Source organism: Aethalodelphis obliquidens, unplaced genomic scaffold, assembly GCF_003676395.1.
Source record: "Aethalodelphis obliquidens isolate GAN/ISIS:26980383/991018 unplaced genomic scaffold, ASM367639v1 scaffold20, whole genome shotgun sequence".
NCBI lineage: Eukaryota > Metazoa > Chordata > Mammalia > Artiodactyla > Delphinidae > Aethalodelphis > Aethalodelphis obliquidens.
In genome coordinates this window covers 18,289,997-18,317,789 of record NW_020837964.1, presented here as the reverse complement: position 1 = coordinate 18,317,789, position 27,793 = coordinate 18,289,997, and the positions used below count along the sequence as shown (strand labels likewise).

The 27,793-nt window shown below is 45.7% G+C and overlaps 2 protein-coding genes and 1 non-coding gene across 11 annotated transcripts in view; 1 reads left to right on the top strand and 2 right to left on the bottom strand.

The window, feature by feature from the left end:
• Positions 1-21,208, top strand: part of NFATC3 (nuclear factor of activated T cells 3) — a 136,310-nt gene extending 115,102 nt beyond the window's left edge. For 2 of the 7 annotated variants that reach the window (XM_027119503.1, XM_027119500.1), the window contains one exon: positions 18,323-21,208. In XM_027119503.1, the coding sequence (XP_026975304.1) occupies positions 18,323-18,444 (122 nt within the window). In that variant the 3' untranslated portion in view covers positions 18,445-21,208. Of the gene's footprint in view, positions 1-1,553; positions 1,667-7,784; positions 7,889-17,940; positions 18,067-18,322 lie in introns of those variants that run through there. The other 5 variants (XR_003435457.1, XR_003435456.1, XR_003435458.1 and 2 more) reach the window with 5 other exon arrangements.
• On the bottom strand, positions 4,758-4,864 carry LOC113627410 (U6 spliceosomal RNA). The gene has a single exon (XR_003435532.1). It is a non-coding gene; the product is annotated as a U6 spliceosomal RNA (small nuclear RNA).
• Positions 21,076-27,749, bottom strand: ESRP2 (epithelial splicing regulatory protein 2). 3 transcript variants are annotated; one of them, XM_027119507.1, is made up of 15 exons: positions 27,430-27,749; positions 27,213-27,341; positions 25,683-25,796; positions 25,453-25,567; positions 25,020-25,118; positions 24,743-24,797; positions 24,566-24,676; positions 24,358-24,490; positions 24,237-24,279; positions 23,774-24,075; positions 23,446-23,658; positions 23,141-23,339; positions 22,804-22,906; positions 22,322-22,487; positions 21,076-22,245 (listed from the first exon to the last, which is right to left on the bottom strand). In XM_027119507.1, the coding sequence occupies exons 1-15, from the start codon at positions 27,625-27,627 to the stop codon at positions 22,156-22,158; spliced, it is 2,070 nt and encodes a 689-aa protein (XP_026975308.1). In that variant the 5' UTR covers positions 27,628-27,749; the 3' UTR covers positions 21,076-22,155. The 3 variants fall into 3 exon arrangements, with proteins under 3 accessions (XP_026975308.1, XP_026975305.1, XP_026975307.1); XM_027119504.1 differs by having other exon boundaries at positions 21,081-22,245; positions 22,804-22,990; XM_027119506.1 differs by having other exon boundaries at positions 21,081-22,245; positions 22,804-22,990; positions 24,566-24,673.
• Between the last annotated feature and the right edge of the window lie 44 nt (positions 27,750-27,793).

Below are 27,793 nucleotides of genomic sequence, written 5' to 3'. Positions count from 1 at the left end.
GAGTTTTATGGTGTCATGTCTCATGTTTAAGTCTTTAAGCCATTTTGAGTTTATTTTTGTACATGGTGTGAGGGTGTGTAAATCAACTTCATTGATTTACATGCAGTTGTCCAACTTTCCCAGCACCACTTGCTGAAGAGACTTTCTCAGGACTCCTTTATAATCTTAAAAATTTTTGAGGATCCCCAAGAACTTTTATTTAGGTGGTTTGTATGTATCAGTTTTTATTTGTATTAGAAGTTAAAACTGAGAACTTTTGAAAACAAGAATACACAGACATGGGCTTCCCTGGTGGTGCAGTGGTTGAGAGTACGCCTGCTGATGCAGGGGACGCGGGTTCGTGCCCCGGTCTGGGAAGATCCCACATGCTGCGGAGCGGCTGGGCCCGTGAGCCATGGTCGCTGAGCCTGCGCGTCCGGAGCCTGTGCTCCGCAATGGGAGGGGCCACAACAGTGAGAGGCCCGCGTACCAAAAAAAAAAGAATACACAGACACTTTCCATCACCCATCACAGCAATGAAGTCATCACATACAATTTGTTTCCGAGTGGAAAACTCCACTGTAAACTCAGGAGAGAATGATAATGAAAAAGGCAAAAAAATTTGGTATTATTATAAGAAGAATTTTGACCTCGAAGACTCCCTTAAAAGTCCTCAGGGAACCCCACATGTCCTTGATCACACTTTTAAGAACTCTTACATAGGGTCTTGTAGGCCTTTGTTGTAGAGTTTTGAACAGATGAGTCATCATGATCTGATACAGGTTTGTTTTTTTTTTTAATTTATTTATTTTTGGCTTTGTTGGGTCTTCATTGCGGGCGCGGGCCTTCTCTAGTTGTGGCGAGGAGTGGCTACTCTTCATTGCGGTGCATGGGCTTCTCATTGTGGTGGCGTCTCTTGTAGAGCACAGGCTCTAGGCACATGGGCTTCAGTAGTTGTGGCACACGGGCTTAGTTGCTCCATGGCATGTGGGATCTCCCCGGACCAGGGCTCGAACCCATGTCCCCTGCACTGTCAGGTGGATTCTTTTTTTTTTAAGAATTACTGTTGTTTTTTTGGGCTACATTAGGTTTTCGTTGCTGCATGCAGGCTTTCTTTAGTTGCATCGAGTAGGGGCTACTCTTCGTTGTGGTGCGCGGGCTTCTCATTGTGGTGGCTTCTCTTGTTGTGGAGCATGGGCTCTAGGTGCATGGGCTTCAGTAGTTGTGGCACGTGGGCTCACTAGTTGTGCAACGAGGGCTCTAGAGTGCAGGCTCAGTAGTTGTGGCGCATGGGCTCAATTGCTCCGCAGCATGTAGGATCTTCCCAGATCAGGGTTTGAACCCATGTTCCCTGCATTGGCAGGCGGATTCTTAACCACTGCGAGGCAGGCTGATTCTTAACCACTGCGCTATCAGGGAAGCCCCTGATATAGGTTTTAACAGGGTCACTCTGGCTGCTGGGTAGAGAGGCAAGGGCAGAAACAGGGAGACCAGTTAAGTTGCTATTATAGTAATCCAGGCCAGAAATGATGGTTTGGACTAAGAGATGGACTGATTTTTGATGTATTTTAAAGGTAGAGCCAGTAGCATTTCCTGACAGATTCCATGTGAGATGTGAGAGAAAGAAGTTAAAGATGACACCAATGGGGTTTTGCCTGAGCAACTGAAAAGATGGCGTTGCTGTCAGGTAAGATGGGGAAGGCTCTGGATGGAGCAGGTTTTGGAGAAAGATCTGGTGTTCAATTTTGGATGTGTTTTGTTTATGGTATCTGTTGAACATTCAAGTAGAGATATAAAGTAGTCAGTTGGCTGAAGTCTAGAGTTTGGAAGTGAGTTATAGACTGAAGATATAAATTTGAGGGTTGTTGGCATGCAGGAGGTAGTTAAAGCCACCAGACTAGATGAGGTCATTAAGTGATAATTTAATTGTCCTGCCTTTATCAATTTAGGTAATAATAATTGTATTTCTATAAAATGTTGCAGAGTGCCTACACTTATATTTCAGGAGACTTTGAATAAATAAGTAAACAAATTCACAAGCAAATAAACAGATTTACAAGGGTTAAACAACTTCCCTTAGGTCACCAATCTAGTAAGTGACGACACTACGATTCCAAAGCCTTTCTTTTCTAATACCCACCAGATCATTGTCTGTTTGTATAAACCAGAAAAGCCTATATATCGATAAGGTGGCTAAAGTAAGCAGCTTGGTCAAGAGGCAGCTTGGACGAGTGGGGAAATTTTGCTCATCTTCCCACAGACATATTTCATAATTTATAAATATTTAATTTTTCAAAACTTTTTAATAAAAGGAAAAGATTCTGGGACTTCCCTAGTGGTCCAGTGGGTAAAACTCCATGCTCCCAATGCAGGGGGCTCGGGTTCAATCCCTGATCGGGGAACTAGATCCTGCATGCATGCTGCAACTAAGTGTCTGCATGACACAACTAAGGCCCAGCGCAGCCTAAATAAATAAATAATAAATAAAAAATTTTTAAAAAGGAACAGATTCCATATCCCAGATTTATAAATTTTAAGAGGGATTTACAGAAGTCCTCCAGGTGTTGCTTTTTTTTTTTTTTTTTTTTTTGCGGTACGCGGGCCTCTCACTGCTGTGGCCTCTCCCGTTGCGGAGCACAGGCTCCGGACGCGCAGGCTCAGCGGCCATGGCTCATGGGCCCAGCCGCTCCGCAGCATGTGGGATCTTCCCGGACCGGGGCACGAAACCGTGTCCCCTGCATCGGCAGGCAGACTCCCAACCACTGCGCCACCAGGGAAGCCCCAGGTGTTGCTTTGAGTCAATGGTTCGATCTGTGAAAACCTCATTCAGTCATTTCATACAATGTTCTCCTATGAGAAAACGCACAGTTTTTTTTCTTAATACTTATTTTATTTATTTATTTATGCCGTGCCGGGTGTTAGTTGCGGCACACGAGATCTTTTAGTTGTGGCATGTGGATGCTTAGTTGCAACATGTGGGCTTCTTTAGTTGTGGCATATGGACTCTTAGTTGCAGCATGCGGGCTCTTAGTTGCGGCAGGCATGCAGGATCTAGTTCCCCAACCAGGGATTGATCCTAGGCACACTGCATTGGGAGTGTGGAGCCTTACCCACTGGACCACCAGGGAAGTCCCACACAGTTTGTTTTTGAAATTTTTAAAATTCGGTAGAATATACATAACATAAAATTTACCATTTTAACCATTTTAAGTGTATGGTTCAGTGACATTAAGTACACTCACAGTAGTGTGTAGCCATCACCACTGTGTATTTCAAGCACTTTTTCATCACCCTAAACAGCAACTCTATACACATTAAGCAATAACTCCCCATTCTCTCCCTACAACCCAGCCCGTGGTAACCTTTATTCTGCTTTCCATTTCCATAACTTTCCCTACTCAAGATACCTCATATAAGTGGAATACAATATTTGCCCTTTTGTGTCTGGCTTATTTCACTTAGCATGATGTTTCCAAGGTTCAGCCATGTTGTAAGCATAGATCAGAATTTCATTCCTTTTTATGGCTGAATAATATTCCATTGTATATATATGCCATATTTTGTTTGTCCATTCATCTGTTGAAAGACATTTGGTTTGTTTTCACTGTTTGGCTGTTTTGAATAGTGATGCTTTGAATATTGGAGTATAGGTATCTGAGTTTCTATTTTCAGTTCTGTTGGGTATTCTAGGAGTGGAATTGCTGGACCAAATGGAATTCTTTTTTCAGCTTTTTGAGGAACTGCCAAACTAATATTTTTCCCACAGTGGCTGCACCATTTTACATTTACAGTGCATGAGGGTTCCGGTGTCTCCACATCCTTGCCAACACTTATGTTTATTTAAAAAAAAAAAAGCCATCCTAAATAGGTGTAAAGTGGTGTCATTGTGGTTTTATTTTGCATTTCCCTAATGACTAATGATTTTGGGTATCTTTTCATGAGCTTATTGGTCATTTGTTTATTTTTTCTGGAGAAATGTCTAGTCAAATATTTTGCCCATTTTTTTGGTTGAGTTTGGTTTTCTGGTTGAGATGTAGGAGTTCTTTATATTTTTTGAATATTAAATCCTTATCAAATAAGTTATTTGCATATATTTTCTCCCATTCTATGGATTGTCTTTTCACTCTCTTGATAGGATCCTTTGATGTTTTTAATTTTGATGAAGTCCAGTTTATCAATTTTTTCTTTTGTTGCCTGTGCTTTTAGTGTCATACTTAAGAAATTGTTGCCCAATTTAAGGTCATGAAGACTTGCCCTATGTTTTCTTCTTCTAAGAGTTTTATAATTTTAGCTCTTATGTTTAGGTCTTTGATCCATTTTGAGTTAACTTTGTATATGGTATGGAGGATGAGTCCAGCTTCCATTCTTTTTTTGCATGTCCAATAGAACCCTTGCTTGAAAGTGAAAATGAATTGACTGTATATTGTCATGGTTTGTTTCTGGGTTATTTTTTAAATTTTTTTTTTTTTTTTTTTTTTTGCGGTACGCGGGCCTCTCACTGTCGCGGCCTCTCCCGTTGCAGAGCACAGGCTCCGGATGCACAGGCCCAGCGGCCATGGCCCACGGGCCCAGCCACTCCGCGGCATGTGGGATCCTCCCGGACTGGGGCACGAACCCGTGTCCCCTGCATCAGCAGGAGGACTCTCAACCACTGCGCCACCAGGGAAGCCCTCTTTTAAATTTTTATTGGAGTATAGTTGATTCACGGTGTTGTGTTAGTTTCTGCTGTACAGAAGAGTGAATCAGTTATACATATATCCACTCTTTTTAGATTCTTTAAAAATACGGAATGCTTCATGAATTTGTGTGTCATACTTGCACAGGGGCCATGCTAATCTTCTCTGTACCATTCCAGTTTTAGTATATGTGCTGCTGAAGTGAGCATTTTCTGGGCTATTTTATTCCTTTGGTCTGTATGTCTGTCCTTATGCCTGTATCACACTGTTTTGATTACTGTAGCTTTGTAGTAAGTTGTGAAATCAGGAAGTGTGTCTTCCATCTTTGTTCTTCTTCAAGACTGTTTTGGCTTTTCAGGGTCCTTGGAGATTGCATATGAATTTCAGGATGGGTTTTTTCTGTTTCTGCAAAAACGCTATTGGGATTTTGATAGGGATTGCATTGAATCTCTACATTGCTTTGGGTAGTATTATCATCTTAACAATATGAAGTCTTGAACATGGGATGTTTTCCCATTTATTTAGATCTTCTGTTTCCTTCAGCAACGTGTAGCTTTCAGTATACGAATCTTACACCTCCTTGGTTAATTTTTAAGTATTTTGTTCTTTTTAATAGTATTGTAAATGGACTTGATTTATAAATTTCCTTTTTAGATTGTTCGTTAAAAGTGTATAGAATACAACTAAATTTTGTGTGTTGATTTTATATCCTGTAATTTATTAGTGCTAACATTTTTTTTGTATATTGATTCTTCAGAGCTTTCTATGTATTGGATCATGTCATTTGTGAACAGAGGTCATTTTACCTCTTTCTTTTATTTCTGTAGCCTAATCTCTCTGGCTGGAACTTCCAGTACTGTGTTGAATAGAAGTGGCAAAAGTGAACATCCTTGTCATGTTCTTGCTCTTAGAGGGAAAGCTTTCAGTCTTTAACCATTGAGTATGATGTTATCTGTGGGTTTTTCATATATGGTCTTTAACATGTTAAGGAAATTTCTTTCTATTCCTAGTTTATTGGGTGTTTTTATCTTGAAAGAGTATTGAAATTTGTCAAATACTTCTGAATTAATTGAGATGATCATATGTGTTTTTTTCCCTTCATTCTAGTAATGTATACTATATTACATTCATTGATTTTTCGTATGTTGGACTATTCTTGCATTCTGGGAATAAATCTCACTTGGTCATGATGTATAACCGTTTTAGTATGCTGCTGAACTCAGTTTGCTAGTACTTTTGTTAAGGATTTTTGCATCTATATTCACAGGAGATGTTCTGTAGTTTTCTTTTCTTGTAGTGTCTTTGTCTGGCCTTGATATCAGGGTAATGCTGGCCCTAGAATGAGAGAGGAAATGTTCCCTTCTCTGTAATCTTTTGGAAGAGTTTAAGGGTTAGTGTTAATTCTTTAAATGTCTGGTGAAAGTTTTTGTGATAGGAAGAGAAATCAGGTATTTTTTGGAGCTGTCAACAGTGTTTCAAGGAACTAGAAAAATGTCTCGAGGACTGCAAGTTTCCATAAGCACAATCTGAAACTACCACTGTATCACACAACTCACAAAAGCCCCCAGCATCTGTTGGCCTGGACTTCTTTCTTCTAATTTATGTGCTGATTTACATGGACTCACATGTTCTACACTTTAGAATCTGTTTTGAAGGACTCAGTTGTGAAGATTGGGCATCCTCAGAAGGCAGACTTTTGACAATATATCTGGAGTCTTTAAAATACTTCATACACACTGTAATCCTTAAGTCACCCCTGAAAGCTAGGTGAGTGATCTCAAATTTAGTAATAAAGAAGCTTAAGGCAGAAAAATTTTGCCTATTCACAAAGGATTTCTGGTTTTTGTGTTTTGTTTTGACCCCTTTAGTGAGGCTGCATTTTGAACAGATTGGCTCCTCCTCTGTTTTCCCTCTTTTTTTTTTTTTTTTTTTTTTTTTTTTGCGGTACGCGGGCCTCTCACTGTTGTGGCCTCTCCCGTTGCGGGGCACAGGCTCCGGATGCGCAGGCTCAGTGGCCATGGCTCACGGGCCCAGGCGCTCCGCCGCACGTGGGATCCTCCCGGACCGGGGCACGAACCTGTGTCCCCTGCATCGGCAGGCGGACTCTCAACCACTGCGCCACCAGGGAAGCCCTGTTTTCCCTCTTTTATCTGCCTAAGAGGAGGGTATTAATTAGTTCACAGAGACTACAGTTTCTTCTCTTCCAAGATAAAATAATCATTCTTCTAGAATCTAATAAAAGGTTAGGTCCTTTTATTTGAATTCGTACAGCAAAGGCCAAAAATAATTCCTTATAGGTCACAGGAGGAGGTTTTGCCTCATTGTATTTTGGACTCTTTAACTGGGCATCTGTGTGTGTCAGCGATTATCACAAAACTGGTAATAGTGACTCTTCTTGAGTACAGTGACTTTCAACATTTTTGACAGCTTCTAACAATAAGAAGTAAGTTTTATAGCATGATCTATTACATAACAAACAAACACAAAAAACATACACACCTAACATGAAAGGCTCACAAGCCAATCCTTAACCTTTATTTAAAAAAATGTAGCTTATCTTCTATTTTGTTCTATTTATTTTTTTAAATACTGATTTCAGCTTGCTGAATTGATTTCATAGCCTGCTAATGGATGTGAACTTCAGTTTAAAAAATATTCCTCCATGACCCACAAATTTACCTATGCGTATAGTGTTCTGGGCTCGTACCCTTAGACATTTTGATTCTGTGCTCTAAAGTAGAGCCCAGGAGTTTATTTTTTTTATTAAGTGCCCAGATAACTGTGATGTAGCCACAGACATGTATTTGGGAACCACTGATAGATCTAATCTAATAAAAACTAGTTTATTTAAAACTAAATCTGTCCTTTAAAATCACTGAAAACCACCATTGTAACTTTTTAAAATAACTGCCCTTTTAAATTTAGAAAATAAATCAGCGTTACCTAAACTCTCTGGACTTCAATATTTATATTATCTAATAAAATGCGGGGAGCCATTTTATGTAGTGATTGACAGATAAAGGACAACTAAATTCCTCTTAATTATAGAAAAAAACAAGCTGGGCATGTAGTAGATTGTTACCCTCTGGTTTGTTCCATTCAGTAGTGATGTTGTCTTCTTTGACACAGACCAGTTTATGTCTGACTTGGAACACCAGCCATCAGGTTCAGCAGAGAAATGGCCTAACCACAGTGAGCTCTCATGTCCACCTCCTTTCTGGAGAATCTAGAGGGTGAGTGTTGATTGAAATGTGTCACTGTTTTTCTGCCCAAGTCTGATATTTGCATGCAGTGGCCAGATTTGCATGTGCTGCAGAGGAGGGGGTATACATGGGCATCTTCTTGGTAGGGGCCCACTCATTATCTCTGGAACTAAACTTTGACTGTAAGAGTGCTTTTTAAATTTAACTACACTCAGGCTCTCACACTTATAATTTTAGTCTGGGATTGAATAAAAGTCAAGTGTTGATTGGATTTATTGAACCAAAGCAGAGGGAGTCCTGTCTATATGAATTCTGTGGCTTGGATGCGGAGTAAATTTGGTTGCTGATAAGGTGTGTAAGCCTACTCATTTCTGGTCAGGTGCTCTAAGTTTTGATGTGAGGCAGTATGGAATGGAAATAAAGCAGGAAATGTTAGCCATTTGCCAGAGGCAACCTGGATCATTTACCCTTGAGCCTGTCCTTTAGGCCCATGTTTGCATGCTGGTAGTTCATCTGGGGCTCCATTTGGAAGGAGTCAGTGCTTGTGAGGAGGGGGCTGGGCCTCAGGCCTCTGTGCCTCAGCAAGCAACCATACCACTCCCTCTCCCTCACACAGCTTCTTTCTTCAAAGACTCTCAAAGCCACTTGAGAAAGTCTGTGGTAGAAATTATAAACATACAGATTGTAGTTCTCAAAATGCCATTTGAATTTCATTTTAATGAATTTGGATTTGGAAGGGGACTTAGAAATCATGTCTACTACCCAAATCTTTATATTTAGGATACTAAAGCTTCCTGATAAGGCACCAAAACCCTGGCTTCTCCCAGAAGCTGGGCCAGCCTACCCTGGTCTCACATCATTGGCCACTAAATATCTACATATCTATAAAACTCTCAGGAGAGTTATAGAAGGATTTAAATGAATTTCCTTGTATCATAGTTGAGAAGATCAGTTGAAAAAAGATTAAATTGCCCTAGTCACATCACGGCTGAACCAAAATTAAATCTTATTTCTTCCAGTGTTTACCCCACTGCCCTTCTTGTGTATGAAGCAACAATTTGGTCACTAGTGATCTTGGTAAGAAATGTTTCTGTGGAGTGAAGGGACCAATGGATGACTAAGGAATGAACAGGAGGTAAGAATAGAGAAACAGCAGGCAGTGTAGATAACTCCTTTAAGATGTTAAACAATGAAAGAAAGAAATTAGATATAGAGGGCCATGTGGGGTCTAGGGTTTTTATTTGTTTGCTCACTTGCTTGTTTGAGATAGAGACTTACCCATATTTAAGCAATGATGAAAAGAATCCAGGAGGAGAGGGTTGGTGAGTAGATTGATTAAAGAGAAGAGTGCAGGAAATTTGTGGGGCAAGATCTTGAAGAGGCAAGCATGTGGGATTCGTAGCATAGGTGTGGAATGAGTCATGCGGGTTTACAGCTCTGGAGCTCAGGTTTGGGCCCTGGAGACAACAGATGTGGGAGTCAACAGTACAGTATATAGAAATGGACAAGATTACTCAGAGAAAATGTACAAAATGTAAAAAAATAAGGAAAAGGACAGTCTTCTGATAGGCCTAAAATTCAGAATTCCACATCCGTTTTTTAAAATTTATTTATTTTGGGTTGTGTTGGGTCTTTGTTGCCGTGCGCAGGCTTTCTCTAGTTGCGGTGAGCGCGAGCTACTCTTCGTTGCAGTGTGCAGGCTTCTCATTGCGGTGGCTTCTCCTGTTGCAGAGCTCGGTTCTAGGCGCGCGGGCTTCAGTAGTTGTGGCTCGCGGGCTCTAGAGCGCTGGCTCAATAGTTGTGGCTCACGGGCTTAGTTGCTCCGCGGCATGTGGGATCTTCCTGGACCAGGGCTCAAACCCATGCCCCCTGCATTGGCAGGCGGATTCTTAACCACTGCGCCTCCAGGGAAGTCCCCAGAATCTCACCTCTTAACCTAAGTTGAAAATAAGTTTTTTGTTTTTGGGTTTTTTTTCCCCCCACATTTCAGTTTTTACTGATGCAAAAACATACGTGCTGATACTTGAATATACTTTCAAGTAACTGTGTACTGTTTACTCAGCTGGAGACTTAATGTTTGTAGAATGTTTTGAGTTACAACTTTTTCTAGAGGAAAGATCTGTATGACACTTAGTATAGTATCACATATATAAGAGGTTTCTTAGAAAGAAAGGATCCTTAATAACAGGACTGATCTCCCCCTCAGTCAGTTGTGGAAAAAAGTGTCATAATTTCCCTTTAGTAGTATTAAATCTAATGTTAAAAGTGAAGGGTATCTTCTGATCATTGTGCATGTAATTTTCAATCTGTCCTATGGTTGGAAGCTATCTAGAGTTCGGTGTAAAACTTAAAATAACTTAGGGAATTCCCTGGCGGTCCAGTGGTTAGGACTGGTGCTTTCACTGCTGGGGCCCGGGTTCAATCCCTGGTCAGGGAACTAAGATCCTGCAAACCGCACAACGCGGCCAAAAAATAGAATAGAATAGAATGGAATGGAATGGAATGGAATAGAATAGAATAAAATAACTTAGTTAAAAACTTGTTATGATAGAGCTCAAGCTGGTTATCTTGGTTCTTGCTTAAAATGCTTGAATATTCTTTCTGTCTTACCTTTATGGTGGTGAGTTTTATTTTTGTTAATAATGTAAGCTAGGTTATTATAACATAGATCCCAAAATACAGTGGCTTAACTACACTGGAATTTTCTCTCACACCTTACGGTAATTCAGAGATCAGGATTCCTGTTTCATTTAGTTCCTCTACCTCTTTAGGTATTGTCAAAGCAGAGTCACCACGTTGACTGAGTCTTTGCCCAAAGCAAGGGGTATGAAAAGGAGGGGAAGAGGTTACTGAGCAAGTGATGAGGAAGATGCACACATCACTTTTACTCACACTTAGTTAGAGAAAGCAAGTTACATGGTCATACCTTGCTACAAAAGGGAAGCCAGGAAATGTGTAGTCTGTAGCTGAGTGGCCCTGTGACTAGTTAAACTCAATTACTAGAGAAGAATGAATTAGGACATTTAGCAGTCTACCATAGGTACCTTCTAAGTTTTCAGGAACTTTTTTCTGCCTTCAGCTCGAAATGGCAAATTAATCAGATTTTGATAAATGCAAATTAATTCTTCAGCTCATTCTATAAATAGTTGAATTCAGTATTTTATGTATTTCATTTAGATGGTATTCTTTTTTTTTTTTTTTTTTTTTTTTGCGGTTCGCGGGCCTCTCACTGTTGTGGCCTCTCCCGTTGCGGAGCACAGGCTCCGGACGCGCAGGGTCAGCGGCCATGGCTCACGGGCCCAACCGCTCCGCGGCATGTGGGATCTTCCCGGACCGGGGCACGAACCCGTGTCCCCTGCATCGGCAGGCGGACTCTCAACCACTGCGCCACCAGGGAAGCCCTAGATGGTATTCTTATAACTTATCTAATAACCTAAAAGTAAATCTTAGGGAAACTATGCTTATAGAGTAATAAACCATAAAGTAATACTAGTTTCTCATACATTTAAAATAATTTCTATTCCTTTACTTCCAAATTTCTCTTATTTCTTCATTTCAAGTGAAATTCAGAAAATGATTATACTTATATATGGCCTTCATTTTATAAAAAATAATATCTCCATAAAATTGTTCACCCAGAGAATGAATTATACCTTTAATCTTGGGGTGTAAGGAAAGGAAGAAAAGATGAATTTGCTAAACTTTGATGAATGTTCATTGCAGCTTTAAAATGAAATAGTATACATAAATGGAGACTGATTATACCAAAAAATACTTTACAAAAGTGATCAAGGTGCTCAGATGCTAGTTATGAAGGCCCTTTGAACTTTTGTGTGTTTGACAATGTGCATCCGCCTATTCCAAAGGCAGTGCCCTGGGTTACCCTGCCCCTCCACCTGGTGGTGAGATTTCATACCCTACCATGCTTGCCAGCTCTAACTCTGAATCCGTAAGCATTGGAAATAGCTCTAAATAAGAGGCCGTTACTCAAACACCTCATTCTTGTGTGTACAGATAGCATTACAGTGGACTGTTAATTTGAACATCTCTTGGATTAAAAAAGAAATTTGTTTTTTCTTACAGCAGATATTGCTGATGGCTCTGACTACTTCTGTTGTGGCAAGCCAGGTGTTGGGGTAATGGGAGTCAAGGACGGTAGCTGCCACAAGTAGGCCAAATGCTGTGACCTACATAACCTGTTACCACGGGTGTTGAGGGCTGTTGACCCTTGTTCTAGGCTTTTAATTCACTTTACTCTTTATAGGGGGGAAGTGATAAAATTGTACAGTAGGGGCATAAACAACTCCTTATGTTTTTACCTTAAATTCGTGAAAAAAAAATAAAGCCAACTCACATGCTTTGTGGAGTAGGACTTAAATAAATCAATAAATTCATGCATATATACATTCAAAAGGAAGTGAAAATTGCAAGCACTAATTTTTTAAAGAAATTAGTACTGGGCTTCCCTGGTGGCGCCGTGGTTGAGAGTTTGCCTGCCGATGCAGGGGACACGGGTTCGTGCCCCGGTCCGGGGAGATGCCACATGCCGCGGAGTGGCTGGGCCCGTGAGCCATGGCCGCTGAGCCTGCGTGTCTGGAGCTTGTGCTCCGCAACGGGAGAGGCCACAGCAGTGAGAGGCCCGCGTACCGCAAAAAAAAGAAATTAGTACTGTATTTATCAAGATTGCTAATGATTTACATGTAAATTACATTATAGATTTGCTTACCAGTAATAATTTTAATTTGCTCAAGTTGACAAAGTTTGGCCAGTCACATTAGAAGGCTATCTTAGGAACCCAGAGGTGGGAGCCAGAGCCCAGAGCCCCCAGGCTAAGTGTGAAGTGAGGGGGCAAAGGAGAGCAGTGGGCTTGGATACCACACTGTGCTCAAGTTATTGCTAAAGGATGGTGAAGGGACTGCTTTGTTACAGTTCTGACTCCCTGGCCTAAAATTTGTATTCAGTAGCTATTATTTGAGCATAATTTTTGTTGTTGTTTTGCCAAGTCCCATATTACATTAAAGATTCAATTGGCACATAATTTTAATCAGCACTCAATATTTACCAAGCACTAAGGAGTCAATGGAGAACAAGATAGACAAGTTCCTTGCCCTTTTGGAACTTAAATCTACTCTCTGATTATTATATGTTAAAGTATGTTTGAGTATAGTCGGCTTGAGTGCTTCTTTGTGGAAAATCTTCTTAGCTTTATCCTAGTCTTAAAATCCTGAACTGTCAGGAACCTTGCAGGTTGGTTTAACTAAGTGAGGTTACGCACACTAGGCAAAAGAACAGCAGAACTTTGGTAAGGGGGAACAGAGATAACATACCTTCGATCAGGCTTTTGCTATAAAGGTCACCACCCGACTTCTTCAGAAAATGATGTGTTTATCCTTATCATCAAAGTGTACTTGGTAAGTGAGTGGATAGTGTTTGTTATAGACCCTCATCCTCAAGAAAATGTAAGCATTGACTTCCTCATAAAGACACAGGAAAAAAATATATCACATGGTTTTCGATGATGATAAAGCACCATTTTTTTTTTTTAATTATTATTTATTTATTTATTTTATTTTTGGCTGTGTTGGGTCTTCGTTTCTGTGCGAGGGCTTTCTCTAGTTGTGGCAAGCGGGGGCCACTCTTCATCGCGGTGCGCGGGCCTCTCACTATTGCGGCCTCTCTTGTCGCAGAGCACAGGCTCCAGACGCGCAGGCTCAGTAGTTGTGGCTCACGGGCCTAGTTGCTCCGCGGCATGTGGGATCTTCCCAGACCAGGGCTCGAACCCGTGTCCCCTGCATTAGCAGGCAGATTCTCAACCACTGCGCCACCAGGGAAGCCCAAGCACCATTTTTAATCATCTTGTTTTAAAACTTGAACAATGAGACAAGATTTGAAAAAGGTGTGTTTAATGGCAGCCTGGAACATCTCTGAAGTTACCGTCTTTGGAAGGAATAAGCGACAGGAAAGATGACTTGAATGTGAGCTGGGTACTTGATTCTATATTTGGCTTTTTGCCACTGCTGCTGTGAGACCTGTTTAAAATAGACACTGCCAAAATCAAAATCAGATGCCTTGTGTTAGTCTTAATAACATTCTCTGGTCCCTTTCCAACCCCACCACCTAATGAACTTTCAGGGTACTATTCCAAATAGCTTCCAAGTAATTGTACTGGATTATGATCCATTTATTCAGTCATTAGAAATTGATGTTTCCTCGGTAGTAAAGTCCTTGTCCTTCAGGAGTTCACAGGCTATTCAAGAGACAGGTAATACTGATGCCTACTGATAATCTAATGCGATGAGTAGTGTTAGAGGCCATGCACAGAGATCACGGGCCATCCTTGTGCTCTTTCTTAGCAGGAGACTATCCCATAGACCCACACATAGAATCTACACTGAAAACACTGCTCCCTTGTTATGACAGAGGTGCCAAAGGCTGCCTTGTCTATTTATGTCCCTTTATTTACTATATAAGAGGTTTTAAAAAAGTCTCCATTATACTTATGAGGAAACTGAAGAGAAAATGTATTGTTATGCAGAGTATCCCCATAAGTTTTCATTTACATAGAAACTATCTCAGTGAGTTATTTCTAGCAGTCAGGAGTCAGTTTAGATTAATTCTATCCTTCTTTGCAAACCATCATGAATGGTCAATAAATCCTAGCCTGGAAAATTTACTTGAAAAGCATCCTCTATCTGACAAAGACCTTCATAAGTCTGTACCAATGACCTTCAAAAATTGATCTCAATTAGTGATTATTAGAGCTAGCCAACACTGCTTAATCTTCATCCTTTTGTAGTTAGATTCCTTTAGCTTCTACTCCTACTTCTTTGCCTCACTTTAAAAAAAAATTTTTTTTTTTTTTTTTTTTTTTTTTTTTTGGTACGCGGGCCTCTCACTGTTGTGGCCTCTCCTGTTGCGGAGCACAGGCGCCACACGTGCAGGCTCAGCGGCCATGGCTCACGGGCCTAGCCGCTCCGTGGCATGTGGGATCTTCCTGGACTGGGGCACAAACCCTTGTCCCCTGCCTCGGCACACGGACTCTCAACCACTGCGCCACCAGGGAAGCCCAAGCCAAATTTTTATCCTTCACTTCTTTGCCCTTCTGAGTACTGCCACTTGAAAATTTGTCTGATGACAAATCACGGACTTCTACAGTTAAAGAGACCTTATTAGTTTAACACCATCATTGTATAGCTAAGGAAATGGGAGTCTTAGATATATGAAGTAATTTGTCCAAGGACACACATGGAATTAGTGGCAGAGCCTGTATTCAAGCTAAACCTAATTTCCAGGCCATTCCTTTGCTTACATATTTGCTCTCCCAGGTCCTATTTTCTCATCAGATCACAAGGCTACTCCCACTTTTTCTTCAGCCTTTTGCTCCTCAGTGGAACTATGAAACTGCTCCCATACTTCCAGGTCTCTAGTAAGAAGGTACATACATCTCTTCTTGCTCTGACCATTGAGTGTAGTCCCTTACCCATAGGATTTTTCCATTTGGATGTTCTAATTTCCAAATCCAATTCCAGACCTAACCTACCACCTTCCTCCTCTATATTCCTCCTCAGCTTATTTCCAGTAGTGACAGCACTATTCTTCCTAGACTTAAAACGTTGGTGGTAGTGGCGAATCAATCCTTTCCTCTTTCCCTCTTCTTACCATCACCACACTCACTGTGAGCACCACATTTGTCCAGGTCCTTTGCATTATCTTTGTCTAAATGATTTCCATGCTCTTCTACTCTTTTGGCTTTCAAGAAGTTGAACAGGTGTTTTGAAACTGATTCTACCATTTACTAAGAAAATTGTGTGAACTGGCAAAGCCTCTGTTAACTGATATGTAAAGTGGGGTAATAGTGATCTTAAAATAATGTGAAGATTTAACTGAAATAAGATATAAATTTCGATTGTAAAGTTAACCCATGGATACCCAATAAATATTTGTGGAGCGAATGTTAGTTCCATTCTCCTTATAGCCATGATGAGTATATGAGTTCGAAGAATTTTTTCTTAACTACCTAAACAATAAAAAGATTGGATGGGGGGCTTCCCTGGTGGCTCAGTGGTTGAGATTCTGCCTGCCAGTTCAGGGGACACGGGTTCGAGCCCTGGTCCAGGAAGATCCCACATGCCGCGGAGCAACTGGGCCCGTGAGCCACAGCTACTGAGCCTGCGCGTCTGGAGCCTGTGCTCCGCGACAAGAGAGGCCGCGACAGTGAGAGGCCCGCACACCGCGATGAAGAGTGGCCCCCGCTCGCCGCAACTAGAGAAAGCCCTCGCACAGAAGTGAAAACCCAACACAGCCCAAAAAATAAACTAATTAATTAATTTTAAAAAAAGATTAGATGTTAATATTTGAAGATTTTTTTAAAGGGGTTTGAAGCTATTTCTTTTCTTTTTTTAAAATTTATTTATTTATTTTTGGCTGCGCTGGGTCTTCGTTGCTGCACAGGCTTTATCTAGTTGTGGCGAGTGGGGGCTACTCTTCGTTGCGGTGGACAGGCTTCTCACTGTGGTGGCTTCTCTTGTTGCGGAGCATAGGCTCTAGGCACATGGGCTTCAGTAGTTGTGGCACACAGGCTCAGTAGTTGTGGCACGTGGGCTCTAGAGTGTAGGCTCAGTAGTTGTGGGACACAGGCTTAGTTGCTCCACGGCGTGTGGGATCTTCCCGGACCAGGGCCCGAACCTGTGTCCCCTGCATTGGCAGGCAGATTCTTAACCACTGTGCCACCAGGGAAGTCCTCTTTTCCTTTTTTTAATCTTTTCTTTTTTTCTTTTTTTTGGCTGCGTTGGGTCTCTGTTGCTGCACGTGTGCTTTCTCTCTAGTTACGGCAAGTGGGGGCTACTCTTTGTTGCAGTGCATGGGCTTCTCATTGTGGTGGCTTCTTTTGTTGTGGAACACGGGCTTTAGGCACGCGGGCTTCAGTAGTTGTGGCACGTAGGCTCAGTAGTTGTGGCTCGCGGGCTCTAGAGTGCAGGCTCAGTCGTTGTGGCACACAGGCTTAGTTGCTCCACGGCATGTGGGATCTTCCCGGACCAGGGCTTGAACCTGTGTCCCCTGCATTGGCAGGCGGATTCTTAACAACTGCACCACCAGAGAAGTCCTCGAAGATTTCTTAAACAATCATTAGTGTCTCCTTTGCTCTATGATCACTTCAAATGCTAATTATAGAGATTTTTTTTTTGTCTTGGTCTATTTTTGTTTATAACAGCTGTATTGAGATATAATTCATTACTATAAAATTCATCCTTGAAAATACACAGTTCATTGGTTTTTTAGTATATTCATAGAGTTGTGCAATCATCATCAGTATCTAATTTTTACACATTTTCATTACTCCAGAAAGAAACCCCATACCCCTGAGCAGTCACTCCCCATTCCTTCCTTACCATTACTCCTGGCAACCATCTATTTATTTTCTGTCAGTTCTGGCCATTTTATATAAATGGAATCAAACAATATATGATGTTTTGTGTTTGGCTTCTTTCACTTAGCATGTTTTCAAGGTTCATCCATGTTGTAGCATGTATTAGAACTTCATTCTTTTTTTAAGACTGAATAATATTTCATTTTGTGGAATAGACCACATTTTGTTTATTCATTCATTAATGGTAGATGTTTGGGTTATTTCCACTTTGGAGCTATTATGAATAATGCTGGTATGAACATTTGAGTACAAGTTTTTATATGGATGTATGTGTTCAGTTCTCTTGAGTATATGCCTAGGAGTGGAATTAGAATAGAATCTTTAGTTGATAAAGCAAAGAATTTTCATTTCAAAGCAAAGAGTTCTTATGGTGAGAGAACTAAAGTTTCTTATTTGGGGTGTTCCCGTCTATGTTGGCTCCTTAAGATTAAAACTCTTTGCACTGGACCTCACAGAAGACTGTGGTGCTTCCTGAGGTGCTTGGCACATCATAGAAACCAACAAAATCAAGAGCCTGTTCTGAAAGGATCAGAAATAATACAAATGCCCCCACATGATAAAGGATGTTTGCATTAGCATAGGGTAACAAAATAACCCCCAAATCTCAGTGGTTTACTCTCATCAAAGCACTTATTTTCATTTACTTTATATACAGGTGCAGTGCAGGAATCAGAAAGGGAAAACCCTCCTAAAAGGATGAAATTAAGGAAAAGTTAGATTAAGGTGAACACATTTCAAAAGTATCCTATCCTCTGCTAGAGCAAGAGCCTTTAGAGTGAGGGTAAGAACGTTTACCATTTCCTTCAGCCATTCCCCTTCCCAAACAAAATTGAACTGAAAGGTCGGGGGAGGGGGTCTGGAACAACTTTTGGAGTGATGTTGCCATCCAGTTCAAGAGCAGACTTCAAGCACTGCCTTTATCTTTATAGAAAGCAATGGAAAGGGAAAAAATGTCTTTGAAATAGTGCTTGGCATTGAGCATCATATGGTCAGTCACACAGAGGTCACTAATCACTCTTCCCTTTCTTGTTTTTCAGTGAACGAGGTAATTGGGAGAGACATGTCCCAGATTTCTGTTTCCCAAGGAACAGGGGCGAGCAGGCAGGCTCCCCTCCCAGGTCCTGATTCCCTGGATTTAGGAAGATCCGACGGGCTCTAACAGCGTTCACTGCAGCCTTGTGTCCACCATCATGTACTTCTCAGCATGTTTCTCTCTTTGGACCTTGGGCTTCCAACTCTGCAACCTTCAGGATGGAGCCAGGAGTTGGGATCACCATATGTGGGGAAAGCAGCGTTCCTCCAACTCAGGCCTTGTGTAGATTTTGTAAAAGAACAGGAGCAGCACAGGCTGTCTGATCTTTGGGGAAATGAGCTTTGCTTTTTATATTTAAATAGGATACTTTTATATGATGGGTGCTTTGAGTGTGAATGCAGCAGGCTCTCCATTTCAGAGGTGCTGCTTTTGCAGGTGATCTGGTTGCTTAGCTAGGATTGGTGATTTGTACTGCTTTATTGTCATTTGAAGGACTCTTTAGCTTTGATGATATTTTTAAAGTAGAAACTTTTGATAAAACCTTCCAGAGGCAAACATTAAAAAAAAATTATTCCCCCAAGCCCACACCTATGCCTCGGAAACTCAGCATGTGTCCTGAAGCCTTTCATAGATTCATAGGAAGTAAAGCCAAATGTAGCTCATACCTCTTTATAAAAGTAAACTGTTAGATAAAATGACACCATTCCAATCATTGAAGTGTTGGAATATACAATGACATTCCAGAGCATAGCATTTTTGTAACTTTCTAGGTAATCTTCCTGCAATCTCTCCATGCTGTCTCCATGTTGAAATTGCTTTTTTTCCTCAGGGCCTTGGGTAAGATAACTACATGTAAGGGAACTTTGAAAGGTGGGGTTTCTTAGTTTGGTAGCTTTAATTTCCTGCCATCCTACATACAGGTAGACTGTGGAGTACTCTTCCCTTTTGTGTCCTCTGGTCCCAGACCTTTTCCAAGTGGAAGCATCTGCATTTGGCTGCCACAATCTTGTGATGATTTGTTTAGGCAAATTTGCTGCTTCTAGCTTCTCTAGAGGCCAGGCTGTGTCAGAAGCTAAGTACAAATGAGCTATGCTTCAAGACAGGAGCAGAGAACATTCAGGATTCCAGATGGGACGCATTTAAGATTTACACTGGCATGGAAGGCTTTTCCCTCATTCTGTTTACAGCCTAAAATGATTCTGGCCTACCCTCCCATCTGCATGGCCTAAAAAACAGCCTTTTTCTAAAAGGCTTTGAGGCAATTCCAAAACTGAGATAGCATTCTAAACCTGACCCTCCACACCAAAGATGTCCTGGTGGTGCTGCTGGTAAGGCTGGTGCCCAAGGCAGGGCCAGCAAGAAACTCCAGCCTGCTGTCTACCAAAGGAGGTGCCCGACTTGGGTGCTCTTTTCAAACCTTGCCCTTACCCCTCCCCTTAATGGGATTAGTTTCCTGTTCCAAGGCTTGGGCCTATTTCAACACCCCTGAAGTTTGCAGTATGTTTTCAAATGAAATGTACTTTTATTCAGGAAGCAAATTTTCTGAGTGCCTACATGTGAGACAGTGTGCTGGGCTGGTCAAAGGCTTGATGCTATTATTGCAGGGGATTGTGGGTCCTAGATGCCAGGACTGTCTACTGAGGCCAAGTGAGGCCTGGGTGGAGGGAGCCAGCTCATTGCCTACCACCTCTAGTCAACCAGTTAGGAGCTATTGACCCAGGATGAGGAAGTAAGGTCCTTTTTTTTTCCTTTAATCCATGATGTTTTAGATTTCTCCCTAAAATTAGTTAGAAAAAAATGCTTGTACTTCAGCAAATCACTCTAGTCCTTCTTGGAGCCTGGTGTTGTCACATTTTCTTTGAAAGTGAGTTTTGTGTCACAGTGTGGATAGTGAGATTTGCTTCAGGGCCTGTGGTTGGAAGCCCAGAGTTTCCTTTGGAGGGTTTGCGGTGGCTGGCCGCCTTTAGATGAAGTTCCAGAGAGTTGGCCAGACTTGCCTCCACCCTCTTGTCCCTGGTGTAGCTGCCTCACATGGGGTTCTTGCAAGAGCTTCCCTTGCAAGACCCTTTGGGGGTTGCTCTGCTGCCCTCAAGAATAAAAGCCTCTATGATACAGAGTTGCTATGCACCAAATTTTGATGCCTTTTAAATACCTTGATGCCTGTAGCACTAGAAATGCTCTTTCCTATTTAAAATAAAAATTAAATTTTAAAATAGAGCTTTGTATACTATGTAAGCAGTTTTGTATCAGCTTTGTAAAAGCTTTGGTGTAAAAGACAGTATTTTTTGGTTTTGTAGATAAATACCTTAATTTTTGTGCAACATAGTGGTGTTACAGCACACATCCATTGGACTATGCAAATTGATTTCTAGTAACAGCACTGAGCAACTGGGCATGTGCTAGGACCCACCCCTTCCCCCTCCAACCCATGCTATATCTTGGGTTGAGGAATGGGATGAGCAGCCTTCTGCTTACTGGAGATGCACAGAGAAACGTGGCTGAAAACAGCTAGGAACAGATGTTTTTGGGTTCAAGTGTGGTGCTGCTGCCTGGGGTGCAACCCACCCCTGCCCAGGGTTAGCCACTATCACCAGAGCTCTGCTGAGTCTGGCTGTAAAGCCCTGTTTTTGATAATCAGAACAGATGGTCATCTGTAAGGTTCAGATGGGTTCAAGTTGAAACCTTGTATTTTATAAAATGGATGATGTTCAATTAAGGAACTGATTCTCAGTTATGTTTACAGCACTTGACATTGTGTTTTCTTGTACATTTTGTATTTTAAAACCTTTTATAGGAGTACAGTGCTCCTTACACAAATACAAAGGGAAGAAGAGCCAGCAATTCAGGCTCCTCAGTTACAGTGCTGAAATAATAAACGGTGACAGGTCAACAGTCTCCTTGAAATCTGCCTGAGTGTTCCTCTGCATAGGGCTGGTGTGGAGCCCCTCACTCTGTGCCAAAGTGAAGGGCACTTTGGCTTTTAAAAAGTCCACTTGGTTGGGAACCTTTGTTTATTTTACGGAGGAGAGGGTAGAGTTCCAAATTCCTTCCGAAGCTTCAGTTCAGCACCCTCTAATGGGTGCAAAGGACATTCCAAGGTGTCTGCTGAGTTCAGGACAACTGACCTGCCCAAGGTGTGCATGAAAAGTAGGCAGAAGTCCCTTTAAAAGTCAAGCCTGAGTTTTTGTGTGAGGGCCTCCTGCCCCCTATTGTCCTCTGAGGATATTGCAATGCAGTCCATCAAAACAGCCTGTGATTTTTGCCATCTGTTATTCTTTGTGTCAAGCTAGAGGGGGGCTAGCATCCTTAGGTGGGACCACCCCTGGTGCAATGTGACCATGGAGGTCAGTATCCTGGGGACTGGGGCCAGCGCTCTCTGCCCCCCACCAGAAGGGACAGGGGAAGGTAGAACATTGGGATCTTTACTCAGAAGCCCCCTGGAGTCATACGCTGAAGGCACCAGGGTTTACATTTTTTAAAAAGAAAGCAAGCCTGCTATGGACATCAGCCCTATGGAATCTGTAGGCATGGACCATAGCCAAAACAGAACAAAGGCTCTCTGCTACTTAAGAGGCCCAGATCAGACCACTGGGAGCAGGGTGGTGACATTCCACCCCCAGCCCTGCATTCAGGGTCCAGCCATCATCTTTGGGATGAACAGGCAGAGTAATAAGTAGGGGGGATGGAGCTGGGGCTTGAGCTCCTCTGGGGGCTTTCTGAGAATTTTGACAAGCCAGAAAGAAGCTACCAACCAGGTTGAGGGCGCTGGTTCTCTGGATGCAGGAGAGTCCTGTTAGCTGAGGACATCAGCCAGCTCTTACCTCCTGGCTCCCTCACCTACAAACACACCCATTCTTTGGGGGCCTGTAGCACAGTGCGAGGTGGGTCACCAACAGGCATCAGACTGGTGTAGTCATCAGGGGCTAGCTGCAGAAGTGACAGATTATTTAGGCAGGGAGCTCCAGGCTCAGCCAGGTTCCCAAGCCCTCCAGCCACACCTCACCTGGTAGGCCTGGAAGATGCTGAGCAGATCCTTCATACCAGCTGTGTATGGGACACCCTGCATACGGACCAGGGCTCCTGGCTGGGACAACACTGAGGTGGGAGCAGAGGCCAGGGCAGCAGGGGGCGTGGTGAGGTAGCCCACAGTGGTGGGGGAGACTGGGGGGCTAGGGTAGGAAAGGCAGGGATTTAGTAGTGCAGTGCCACCTGTGGCCTAGACCAAGACCTACCTGCCTCTTCCCTTGCCTCTGCCTTGTGTTTGGTTCATTTCCTCCTCCCTAATACCCCTGTCTCTACAGAGTCATCTCTGTTCTAGTTTGTAGATGGCATCAGGCAGCCCACATCTGTCACTCCCTTGTCGTCTCAGAGTAAAGTCGAAGTTCCAGCAGACCTTGAGTTATTTGGCCCAGGAAGGGGATCATGATCCTCCCCCAAACCAGGACAAGGGGGCAAGACTGTGAAGTAATCTTAGCAGCAGGGTACCTGGGGTAGTAAGCTGTGTAGTTCATGTAGAGTTGAGTGGCTGGCCCTGGGTAGTAGGCAACCGGGGTGGGGGCAGCGGGCACCCTGGCGGCTGGGAGCAGTGCTGAAGAGGGATACAGAGCTGCTGTCTCAGTGGGAATGAGTGTTGGGGTGGCCTGGAAGGTGGCGTAGGTGGGCGGTGAGAGGCCTAGAGGCAGAAGTAGAGAGCGTATCTGCAGGGAGCCCAGCACTGCCCTGGGTGGGGCAGCCAGAAGGGAGTCCCCACCGTAGAAAGTGAGGGTTATAACATCCTGGCCCCCACATGCCTCCTTCTTCCCCAGCCCCCTGGGACACTCACAGGGCAGCTTGCAGGGTGGAGGGGACATGCCACTGCGGCCCAAGGTGCCCCCCATCAGGACATGGCTCATCTCCTCTGTGGAGCAGGGGACCACCTCCACATAGCGTTCCTTCATTGCTTTCTTATGGCAACGCTGAGCAGCAGCTAGGGCCCGCTCTGCTGATGTCATCTGGATGAAGGCATCACCCGACGGCCGGCCCTGTGCACACCATCTTGTAAGCAGTCTGTCGTGTACAAAAATGCCTTCCTCCCAATCACACACCCCTCTGTAACTAAGTGTGTTCCCCCACTGGACGCAGCTTTACCTGCTGGTTGAGTACCATGTGCACACCATGGGGCCGAATGTCAGCCGCTGCCTCCCCCAGAAAGCTTAGGATGTCTTCGATGGTGGCTGTGTAGGGCAGGCCTCGAAGGCGTACACAGTCTCTCCCGGTCCCAGCTGCCAGTGGGAAGGGGATAGGCAGCAGTGGAGCAGTCAGTGTGGGAAGGAGTGGGCTGGAGGCATAGCGGTTCAGGACCTAGTAAGGAAGGAAGCAGCAGGCTGGTTATGCCAAGTAGGGCAGGGCCAAGGAGGGCATGGAAGGGATACCCTGGAGAAGCACACGGGGGTAGGGGGAGCCCTGGGTGGCTCACCTGCTGCACCTCGGCTGCAGTGCTCCGGAAGAGTTCAATGTATCGCTTACCCAGCGTGCCCTTATGCCTGCGTAATGCAGCCTGTGCCAGCTCCTCACAGGCGAAGAGGGCAAAGGCATCACCAGTGGGCCGGCCGTCAGGGTGGCGCACAAAGAGCAGCCCATCGGCACCCCCAGTCACTGGGCACTCTGGCCCCAGGAAGCCTAGCACATCTGCTGGCCCAGCCGAGAAGGGCAGTCCCCGCAGCCGCAGGATCACTTGGTCTTCCCGTGACAGGAAACGAGCCACCTCTAGTGAAGTGCCTTGGTGGGGGGCGTGGGAGTCACCTACTGACTTCATTTGTGCCCTTCCAAATACCCACCCACACCTAGCACACATGGGAGCAGAAAGGCAAGGGGCGTCGGGGAAGCAGGACATGGATCAAGAACCAGGGGGATCTAGATGCTGTTGGGAGCACACTCACCCCCTGCGATCTTTACAAACTCCTCTCCTGTTGCTTTATATACCTGTGGGAACAGCCCATGAGTTTCATGCTTGCCTGGCCTCAGCTCTGCCCTGCTCCGCTCCCAAGCCCAGAGCCCCACCTCAATATAGCGGACACCCATGTGGTGCTTGTGTCTCTGCAGTGCTAGGTCCCGCTGCTCGCTGTCCACAAAACGGATGAGGGCCTCACCATTTCTGCGGCCCTGGGCATTGAGGCACAGTGCTACACCACCCCTGTGGAGCCAGTGCTGCGTTAGTGCCTCCTGGGTAGGCCTGCCCTCCTGGGTCCACCCGTGCTGCTGTACCCACCTGGCAATATTGAGCCCTGTGAAGAACCTAGCCACGTCCTGGTCTGATGACTGCCAGGGCAGCCCACGAGCCCGAACCACAGTCTCGCTGTCCACCACGTCGGCCTTGCTGCTGTGGGGCGGGGCTCAGTCAGAGCTGTCCAGCTGGTGTCACCCCCAACCCTGCCCCCTCACTCACCAAGGCCCTGTCTCATATTTCTGCTTTACCACTTCGGGCTTCGAAAACAGTTGACCTGAGAGGAGATGGCATGGGGGTCAGCAGGGTCTGGTGGAGGGGGGTCTCCCCACCAAGCGCTGCAAAAAGAGGACAGTTGAGGGGGATGAGGAGGTAACAAAGGGGCTTTCACCTTGTGGTCTCTCAGAGGTGAAAAATGGGGAGGGGAACTTGGAGGAAGTAATAGGCAGGCAGTCACCCAGCCCTGAGAACAGGTGAAAGGTGGTGAGAGGAACCTTACCGCTGGGTCCATCAAGCAGGTGGAGGATGACAGCTACCATTGTCTTCACTTCCCACACCCCAAAATCGTCCTCTGTGGCATCCGTCTCCAGCCCCAAGTCTATGAGCAGAGAACTCACAGTGAGGAAATCCCAGCATGAGAGGGCAACTAGCATGTCCCACCGAGGTTCAAGTCCCCTACACAGACACATGCAGAATCCTGGCAAACACATTTGTTTTGGCCCAGCTCATGGATCCCCTTAAAGATCCCCAGCCCAGACATATGTAGACATATGCCCACATTCCAAATGTGCACAGGCACAGAGACATGCAGTCAGGGACTCAGCAGGTAATGTAAACTTGCATGTGTTCATTCAACCCACCAGCATGCACATACTCAGAGACATTCAGCCTACAGCCGCCCCTCCACCGTAATCCTGCTAGGTCACAGATACCCTGTGCCATGGTGGCCACAGTGAGGTCCCTGGCAGGGTGGGTGCTCGGGTGCTGCACGTGGAACTCTCTGCGGAGGTCGTAGAAGGAGAAGAAGGTGTCGGGGAGCGCCAGGTTCTGGGGGCACATGGGAATGGGGATGAATGGGGGAAACTGAGCTGCCCTGCCCACCCCCGTGACAAGAGGGGTCCTAGGAACCCTACCCCCTGTTGTGCCCTCAGTGGTGGCATACCTTCCTGGAGGCCTCAGGGTGCAGGACCTGTCGCAGCAGCTGCTGCCCATCAGTGCAGAGCATGTAGGGGCCCCCGCCCAGCAAAGCCACATCCCCGCTCACCAGCTGTGAGAACTAGGAATAGGGAGCGGAGAGAGACAGAGGGACTCACAGCTAGGCGGGCAGGGGGAGGGAGGGCACAGGCTTGCAAAGCTGGTTCAGCCAGATGTTCAGCCCTACCCTGCCTGGGGAGGAGGTGGCTATGCCTGTTGGGCCTGGCTCTGTGTCCTCCTTCTCCCCCAGTCCACTGTCACCTTCTCCAGGCCAAATGGGAGCAGTCACATATCACCCAAGCCCCCATCACACACACTCCAGGAGTCTGGAATGGGGCCAGAGCAAACACCTGGTGGAGTAGGACAAGCCAGGTGGGAAAGGGCGGGGCAAAGCAGGTTAAACCTGTCCCTGACCAGGCACCACCCTCAGGTGGGGGAGGCCCAGTCCTGCCTGAGGCCCGGCCTGCTCATGGTCAATGGCAGCCCCGCCCCTAGGTCTGACCAACTGAGGGGCAGAGAAACTCCAAGGACAGAACTGACAGAGCTCCACACCTGGACGCCAGGGGCAGCATGAGCTTTGACCCAGATCTTATCGACCGGCTGGCACTGAGTTGTTTGCTCATAGAGGGGGCGGAAAGCTGCCTTGCCCCTCCCCCATCCTCTATCCCTGCTGGAGAACTGGTACAAGCACAAACCACAGGCCCAAGAACCTCTTCTAACCCCAGCTTTACAATCTGTGCCTGTTTCCTCATCAGGAACCACCAGAGTTGTTGGACGATGAAAGAACTTGTGCTAGTAAAGCACTTTCACTCATTCCACTCAAGAGTCAGGCACAGGGTGAGCCCAGTAATGAAGATAAGAAAAACAGCAAAGGGAACCGACTCCCACTTCAGCCAGGGCCGGGAGGCACCCCAGGCCTTTGCACTCAGGAGGCAGGTAGCCTCCAGGCGGGGTCCGGACAGCGCCCACGCCTGGCCAGCCGGCCGAGACAGGCCTGGACGAGCAGCTTACACCTGGCGGCGCCTGCCTCCTGGGCAGAAACCGCCCTACGCCCCTGCTCCAGCGTCTTCCTGGCAGATGGGTGGGCCGAGGACGCAGGCAGCAGGGACCGTGACCTATGACCAAGTCTGGGCCCCTCGGCCCTTTCAGCTTCCGGCTGCTGTTCTGAGAGACCTGGCCGGGCAGGTCCCCAGAGGCGTCTCAGTCTAGCTCTCCCGCAGGCCGGGGACTCTGGGAGGGGTCTCGCAGCCTCCATCTCCACCCCCTCAGTAGGAGTGGACCACTGGAAAGTCTGAAAAGACGCCCCCCTAGGAATGGCCGGCACACGCGGACACACGCACACACGGGAGTCGCTGAAAGTTTCAAACAACAGGAACCCGTCCTACCGCCCCGGCCAGTTGGTTGTGGTGCGCCAGGCCTCGCCTCCTGCCGCCTCTACCGCCGAGAAATGTCCCTGCAGCCCGGCCGGGCCTCCATTCACCCCGGCCCCAGCGCTCACCTGCTGCAGCACCTTGTCCAGCGGCTCGGCCCGCGCCAGGCTGTCGGCGCTCAGGCCGCTCGCCTCGCGGCACTGCGGGCTCAGCGCGGCCGCCTCGGCGCGTACCAGCGATTTATGCAATGTCCCCACCTGCGAGCGGCGGGGAAAACCGATCAGCCGCTGCGCCCCTCGGATCCTGAAGCTCCCTGGAGATCCCACCGCCCTCTTTCCACCCTACCTGGCGGCTCCGCGGCTCCACCACTTGCCAGACTAGGAGGATTAAGTCGGTCTCGTCGGAGCCCAGGTCCTGCCCCAGCGCACCCGCCGTGGCCCCGAACAGTACGACCAGGGGTCCAGGCCCGGGACGGGGGTCGGCAGCGGAGTCTGCGGCGGGGTTCGGGCCTGAGGGCGGTGGCTGGGGTGGCGGCGGAGTCATGGCCGCAGAGGGAGAGTGTGCTCGACCAGACAGACACACGCGGACCGACGAAGCGCACACACTCACCGACCGACGGCAGACGCGTTTCGGCTTAGGCGGGACACCGTGTGTTATGGGCGGCACCTGCGGCCCGGCTGCCGCAGTGGGCGCTACTGAGACCCGCCCA